We start from the raw sequence: 7,750 nt of genomic DNA on the forward strand, positions 1-7,750 counted from the left end.
CACACACACACACACAGGAGCTGAGCCTGTTTAGAAATCAACATTATGTTTAGACTCATCACCGTTTCATCATCCGTCCATCCTCAGCTTGCAGTGGAAGAAGGCGGAGCCTCTGAGCAAACCAGTTAGGAAAGGCCGATCAATTTTCAATTCAATTCAATTCAATCCAGTTTTATTTACACAGCGCCAAATCACAACAACAGTCGCCTCAAGGTGCTTTATATTGTACAGAAGATCCTACAATAATACATACAGAGAAAAACCCAACAATCACATGACCCCCTGTGAGCAGCACTTTGGCGACAGTGGGTGTGATCAATGATGATGTCACTCTCTGTGCTGCAGACATAGACGAGTGTGCGAGCGGCAGGGTGTGTGAGGCAGAGCGGGTCTGTGTGAACACCGTCGGCTCGTTCAGGTGCGACTGTGCGCCCGGGTATCGAACCTCCAGCCTGGGAAGGCAGTGCAGAGGTGAGGTCGCTCTCTGCTAGTTAAATATAACTTTACCAGATGTGGGTGGTGATGAGGCGCCCTCGTACAGAACGGTGCGTTAAACAGATCATTTTAATGTGTGTGTGTGTGTGTGTCCTCAGACATTAACGAGTGTTTGGAGGGAGATTTCTGTTTCTCCAGAGGAGAGTGTGTGAACACGCCTGGATCCTACACGTGTGTGTGCTCGCAGGGATTCACGCTGAGTGAGAACCGGACGGCCTGCCTCGGTGAGTCCCGCCGATCAAACGGGGAACGTTTATCAGGACGCTTCTTTGGGTTTGTGCGCATGTCCGTATTCAGATGTTTAAGTATTTCATTTAATACCACAGCAGCCTCATGACCGTCGCAGGAAAGCAGGACTGATGTCGGAGCTGTTGTGTCGGATATATTACAGTCAGGTCCAAAAATCTTTTACACCTGTGCAGTCAGCGATGGCCTGCAGAGCCCGCAGACATCACTGCATGCTGCGTGAGATGCTCTGCAGGCCTTCGGCTGCTGCCTGTTTGTGGCTCTTCAGTTTTGTCTTCTCGTGTCTTTGTGCAGACGTGGACGAGTGTGTTAAGGCGGGGGTGTGTTCGGACGGTCGCTGTGTGAACACCGAAGGCTCGTTCCAGTGTGACTGTCAAATCGGCTTCACCACCAACCCCGAGGGGACTGCCTGCCTTGGTATGCGCACACACACACACAAGTGTGACACCTTCAGCCCAGTTTAAGTAGGCCTGACCTGTTAATTAGGTCATGACCCTGCAGCCTGTGTCCATCTCCTCGTGGCTGCCAGTACCATCCAAAAAATAGACGAACAGATAAACTGATAAATGAATCGTGACAAATAGAAGAAGAATATTAAAATAAGTATTTTGACTTCCTGTCAGCCAAAGAAAGAAATTAAAATAGGACCGATGTATTCAAAGCCTTCATGAGGTGCATCATGTAGTGGTTCAAAGCTCTTCTCCATACAGTCTCTGTAATCTGACCAGCAAAATAAAATATCTTATAAACGTACAACGTGCTGCACATACTTGCTCATATATATTAACTGGACCCAGTACTGAACCCTGAGGTGCTCCATAGGAAGTGTTGGCCTCATGTGAATCAAAGTTTATATTACTGATGTTTAAGGCCAATCCAAAGCTGTGAACCTTGACGTCTAACGACCTCTGTCTGTCTGTCTCTTTCAGATGTTGATGAATGCGTCTTGTCCGGTGGTTCCATTTGCGGGTCACAGCGATGTGAGAACACCATTGGTTCCTACAGCTGCCTCACTAACTGTGAGCCAGGCTACCAGGTGAACCACGCTGGGATCTGTGAAGGTGAGTCTGAGCACATGTTACCGACGCTTCAGCATCCACTTAGAACAAACGAGGGAGGCCTCATGTCTGCTTAGGCCAGACGAGCCGTAGAAAATGGATGAACGGATGGACTTGACTTCCTTCTCGTTTCTTCTTTCAATCAGATATTAATGAATGTGGCAACACGACAGTGTGCGGCGCCAACGCCTACTGTCAGAATCTGTTTGGAACTTACCGCTGCATTTGTGACCAAGGCTTCACCTCCTCCGCCGATGGAAAGACCTGTGTGGGTACGTGTTAGAGCACAAGTGTGAGGATTCAAGGCTTTTGGGTTCTTGGGTCTAAAAAAAACCAAAAAGACATTTTAAGACTTTGGATCCTACAAATGTTTTTTTCAGCATCACATGTTTGACCCTCTAAAGCCTAACCTGTCGCTAGATTCAGATGGGTGTTTTCAACATCTGTAACTCCTGAACCATTTGCTCAATTGAAAGAATTCCAACGGTTCCTGAAAGCAGCGACGCTGCACTTTTCAATGATATTAGGGTCATTACGGTGATCCCAGGCACGGAGTCACAGCAGCCCCGCAAAGACAAGCATTTTATCGGGCATTTGAATTCTTTTAACTGAGTTTCATTATTGTTTGTTTTTGCTGTTAACTTTCTTGTTTTGTGTTATTTCCCAAAATTTGGACGTGTGCCTGAGATTATTGTTTTTTTTAATGGGTTAATCTACAAAACAATCTAAACAAGGTTTATGTGAATGAAATGAAATGCGTTTGTGTATGTGTCTTTCAGATGTGAATGAGTGTGTGTCTCTGCCGGGTGTGTGTGGCTCAGCTCGTTGTGAGAACGTGGAGGGGTCCTTCATGTGTGAATGTGACCAGGCAGGTCACAGCTACGACACGGCGGCCAGACGGTGCGTCCACGCTGCAGCTCTAGGTAAACACATATGAGACTACATGGCTGCTGTGTAGCTGCTGCTGCTCACACGAGCCACAACCCAACTCCATCCCAGCCCCATGCCGTTAATAAGATTTTCATCTCTGTTGTTGCTGATGTTGCTGGTGTGGGGGCCTCTTCCATTGCTGAAGATGGAATAACGATCCTTGGACTTTCTTTTCCCCAACTGCCAACAAAAGCTGCAATTCCTCTAATAACCACTTGAGGTTGTAGTGAGTCAGTCTCCTTGTTAAAGCATCCAGCTTTAAAACAGAAATTAACAAAAGTTACCCCTTCTTAACAACAGTATGAGAGGGGAATGATTTTTAGAACTGAGCTGACTAATTTTATTAAGGCTTAAAGTTGGCCTTGTTTGACTGACAGGTGGATGGTCACACAGGCAGCTGTAGCTGCTAGCTGTCTGCTAGGCTTCACCTCAGCTAGCTAGCATGCCTGAACTAAACCTCTCCTCTGTGTTTGCGCTGTTTGAGCTTTTTTAATGCAATTATTGGATCAATAAAAAGGCTACTGTGAGGTTATTGTACTAAAGAGGTCTGAGCTCTAGTTCTGCTCAGTGAAATTCTTGGGTCTGTGTCCTGGAGCATGCTAACCAAGCTTGATAGCATTAGCTGATATCTTGGGTCACTTCTGGCTACAGGAAAAACTGTATTTTGAAATAACCGGTGATGGTCGCCAAAGATGACCTCGCAGAACAAAAGCTAAAACATGCCAAACACCCAAACCTGTTTGGTAGATGCTAATTTAACTTTCATATTCTCATTTTTCTTCAGAAACAGACATAGTCCGTGCCCGCCAATCCTCTACCACCACCACCTCCTCCTCCGCTTTCCACGCCAGTGTGGTGGAGCTGTCTCCGATGCTGCCGCCCCTTCCTCAGGCTCGTCCTGGCGAGCTGAGGGAGTGTTATTACAACCTGGCAGAGCGGGGAACCTGCAGCCTGCTGGCCACCAACACCACCCAGCAGGAGTGCTGCTGCACACTGGGGCAGGGCTGGGGGCTGGGCTGCCAGTACCACCCCTGCCCTACAGCATACACAGGTGGGAAAGCTTGTGTGTATAGTGAATGCAGGCCACCTATCAACCTATCAGGACTTCAGAGCTGCGCTTTGGTTCATTTTCTGATAAAGTCTTTCTGTGTTGCAGCTGAGTTTCTAACTCTGTGTCCCAGTGGGAATGGATATGTTACAGAAGGACCAGGAGCCTTCAGCTACAGAGGTACAAACACAGACAGACCTCTTTAACCCTGACCCCACTGCATTTCACTTCCTGACTGATGATGTTACTGGGTCGCAGAATGTCCGGTCGGCACAGATACCGTTTCCAGATGTTTTCAGATATTTGCTGTGTTTTCAGAAAGTTGGGAATTAGTAACCCAGAAGGTATAAGAGTGTTTTTAAAACCCTCAGACTCAGAAAGTCTGGACTGTAAAAAACAGGATCAGTAACAATCCGTACGTCACAACGCTGCAGGGAGGTACAGCGGACATGAATGAGAACATCTTTGAGACACGTGTCCTTTTTCGTGCCTTTGTTGCCAGATGTGGATGAGTGTAAGCGTTTCCATCCAGAGGTGTGTAAGAACGGCGTGTGTGTCAACAACATCCCGGGATACAGCTGCTACTGCTCCAGCGGATACGTTTACAACAGCACGCTGCTGGAGTGTGTTGGTACGCCGAACCGAAGCTCAGCAGCTTAATTTGCTCAAACCGATTTGAATTTCTGTGTCAATAAAATTTTTTTCCCTCCTTGTTTGTGTCAGATCATGATGAGTGTGAAGAGGAGAGCTGTGTGGGAGGGATTTGTGTGAACACAGTTGGTTCGTATTACTGCAGCTGTCAGCCTCCTCTGGTCCTCGACGACACCCAACGAAACTGTGTCAACTCCTCCGACCTCAATCAGGGTAAACCTGAGCTTCCTGCTTCTACTTCTCCTCCCTAGAAATAATAGAAATATCCTTTATTGTCCATCATCACGGAAACTCTGGTGTTCCAGCAGCACAGTGACAGGCAGACGCAGCATGCAGACTCACACAAAAGTCGAGAAACTATATGAATAGCTTCCTGCCATCAGTTTTGCTTTGCTTTCTCTGCTCTGGTGTTGACTTCTTCATGCTCTCCAGATGAGAACCTGTCCATATGCTGGCAGCACGTGACGACAGGCCTGGTGTGTCAGAGCGTTCTGATGGGAGCACATATCACCTTCACAGACTGCTGCTGTCTGTATGGGCAGGGCTGGGGGTTCAGCTGCGCCCTCTGTCCTGCCCCCGACACAGGTAAACAAAAGAACCACTGGAAACTATAAAAACATCTGGTGTCTCCTCAGGAAGGCTGTTAGGAAGACGTCGAGAGGTTTTATTGTTTTTATACCTCCAGAAATCATCAAAAGCTCCAAAGCCGTGTGTATTCAGTGTTGTAGATTTTGAAGCCATTACCCCGACGTGGTGACATTTACAGGAGAAGAATTTTAAGTTGTTAAACTGGAATTTGAATTGGGAAGCCTTCCTGCTGTCACCCTCTGTGGAAGCCCAAAGATGAATTTCAATGTAGAGGTCACAGCTGTAGTTTAAACATCCTAAATATCATCAGTTGGTATGATGACCTTGTAGCATATTTAACAGATTAACTGGCATTCGTCTCTCCACAGAGGGGTATGCCAGTATGTGCAGTTCGTTCCCTCCTCCGCCTCTTTTCCCGGCGACTTATCCGGACTCTGAAACGGAAGCAGGTCGAAGACGAGGGAGTGGTACAGAAAACTGTTCACATTTCTCAGTTTTATTTTGAGTTTTAATCTAAAGTCGAGTTTAATTTGACTTTCTCGTTCCTCCTCATGAACTCAGCTTCTCCAAACCTGCCTCCTTATGGACTCGACTACTTCCCTGTGATTCCCGGCAGAGACTACGGTCGCTCCGACTATGATGATTACTCTCCAGCAGAGGGCAGCAGGTCAGGCTTCAGAGGGAGCCTGCCAGATGAAACGTATCGTAGGCCTGAGTACAGGTGAGACCAAACTCATGGCTGTCGCTGTTCTAATAATCCTCAGGTTACGTTAACAGATGTTTGTGTGTCACAGCACTGGTTACTACTCCGAGGGAGACTACGGGCCTCCTGACAGCTCTCAGTCCAGACCGCCTCCCTTCCGCATTCCTCCGGACCCACGAGCTGACATTGGGCTTGGAGTCCTGCCTCATCCACCATCCAGGCCCGACAGTCCTCCTCTCAGCCTGGCCCCGCTGCCTGGAGGGCGCTACGAGGAGACAGAGGAGGAAGGGGAGGACAGGGCGTGGAGGCCGGGGCCGCCCTTCCCTTCTTTCACCGACAGGAGCGGAGGAGGAGGGGTACCGAGGAGGCTGTATGAGAGTGAGTCCAGAAACAAAACTTTTATTTAAAATGCAAAGAAAAATATAAAAACGTGTGAACATAAAGCGCTGCTTCAGTGCTGAGGCCAAAGGTCGAGGTGGACCAGGTCAGGCCAGGTGAGCAGCAGGTGAACTAGCTGAAACTACCAACACAGTGAAGCCTGCTTTCTCCTTCTCTCATCTCTCAGGGCGTTACGAGTCATACGCCAGCCTGAGCACAGCTGAGGATTGTGGGATCCTGCACGGCTGTGAGAACGGCAGGTGCATTCGTGTTGCAGAGGGTTACACCTGCGACTGTTACCAAGGATACGAGCTGGACATGACCACTATGACCTGCATAGGTAAGGCTGCAGAGAAGAGCACAGATCGCTATGAGACAGCAAAGAAGAAGATAAACTGTTAAAGCCTCAATCACAGACGCCCAGAGACCCGATTCACATTTCCCCCTAGCAACCAGCAGTTGCCAGGCAGTCGTCCTTTGCTGTGTGACCAGGGCTTGATGAATCACATTTATATGTTAGATTTCCAGTACTGAATTACTGATTGTGTGTGTGTGTGTTTGCAGATGTAAATGAGTGTGAGGACAGCGTCAGGATTGAGTACCCGTGCGTGAACGCTCGCTGCGTGAACACCGACGGCTCGTACCGCTGCGTCTGCAGGAGAGGATACGTCATGTCTCGCAGACCGAACCACTGCGTGGCTGCTTAGAACAGAGTGCGCTGGACTGGGATCTGTAGGCCAGCGCAGACTGGCTCAGGCTTTTTTATTCTCCAGATTAGATAAACTAGACTTGACCAGGCGAGAATAGACTGGACACTAAAAGACTCTAGATTGCACTAAACTGGGCAAAGCTAGACTGGGTTAGCCTGAACAACACAGGGCGACGTCTGATTAGAGAGCGACTCATCGTCCTGATTTAGCCTGAACACACTTCACTAATGCCTCCACAATCCAGACCTGAATACACCCTCCATTTGTTCACCTCACCTGTGTTGCAGGTGGATTGTGTTTGTTTTTCTTTAACTGGGCAGGTAGTTATCAGACACGTGGTAGTTTGGTTGGACCTGAGTGGTGATAAAAGCAACGATAAATCAGTGTGTCTGTTAGAGCCCAGTGTGGTTGCTGTAAAACACCTGGTTGCCTCAAATTGTGTGTAATTCAGTCAGAGTTCATACATAAACATAAACCTGAGCAGATCAACGTGTCATTGTCTCAAACCCCCGTAGGAAGCCAGGACTATCCTTGGATGGCCCCATGGATGAGTATTCTTATTATACTGCAGTATTTACTCCATTTGGACACGCATCTGTTTCATCACCTTGTCAGAATCAGAATCAGAATCAGAATCAGTTTATTGCCAAATGTTGAGCAGGTTTACAACATTAGGAAATTGCTGCGGTGCTTCAGTGCAAACATGGTGTCATAAATAACACTTAAATAGACATGGAAAAAATAAAAGTAGGGATAAGAATTATGAGTGCTACGTAGAAAGATATATACATGAGTGCAGGTGGTGATCAGTGCCAAACATGTAATGATGCAGTGACACAGCGTAGGGTCATGTGTTAGTGGCGGGGACAGTCATACGGTTATTGTTCATGTGTCCAACAGCAGAGGGGAAGAAACTGTTCTTATGGCGAGAGGTTCTGGTGCG

At 47.7% G+C, this 7,750-nt stretch overlaps 1 protein-coding gene across 1 annotated transcript in view; it reads left to right on the forward strand.

Moving 5' to 3' along the window:
* The window catches only part of ltbp4 (latent transforming growth factor beta binding protein 4), a 31,962-nt gene extending 24,495 nt beyond the window's left edge, over positions 1–7,467 (forward strand). Inside the window, exons 18-33 of the mRNA XM_005737524.2 lie at positions 293–471; positions 594–719; positions 1,036–1,158; positions 1,671–1,802; positions 1,946–2,071; positions 2,579–2,722; positions 3,514–3,780; positions 3,886–3,957; positions 4,280–4,408; positions 4,501–4,641; positions 4,861–5,013; positions 5,385–5,483; positions 5,578–5,737; positions 5,811–6,097; positions 6,285–6,437; positions 6,662–7,467. Coding sequence (XP_005737581.1) covers positions 293–471; positions 594–719; positions 1,036–1,158; positions 1,671–1,802; positions 1,946–2,071; positions 2,579–2,722; positions 3,514–3,780; positions 3,886–3,957; positions 4,280–4,408; positions 4,501–4,641; positions 4,861–5,013; positions 5,385–5,483; positions 5,578–5,737; positions 5,811–6,097; positions 6,285–6,437; positions 6,662–6,804 — 2,434 coding nt within the window. The 3' untranslated portion in view covers positions 6,805–7,467. The remainder of the gene's footprint in view (positions 1–292; positions 472–593; positions 720–1,035; positions 1,159–1,670; positions 1,803–1,945; positions 2,072–2,578; positions 2,723–3,513; positions 3,781–3,885; positions 3,958–4,279; positions 4,409–4,500; positions 4,642–4,860; positions 5,014–5,384; positions 5,484–5,577; positions 5,738–5,810; positions 6,098–6,284; positions 6,438–6,661) is intronic.
* Positions 7,468–7,750: the final 283 nt, after the last annotated feature.

Source organism: Pundamilia nyererei, unplaced genomic scaffold, assembly GCF_000239375.1.
Source record: "Pundamilia nyererei isolate P.nyererei 1_Seehausen unplaced genomic scaffold, PunNye1.0 scaffold00076, whole genome shotgun sequence".
Lineage (NCBI taxonomy): Eukaryota > Metazoa > Chordata > Actinopteri > Cichliformes > Cichlidae > Pundamilia > Pundamilia nyererei.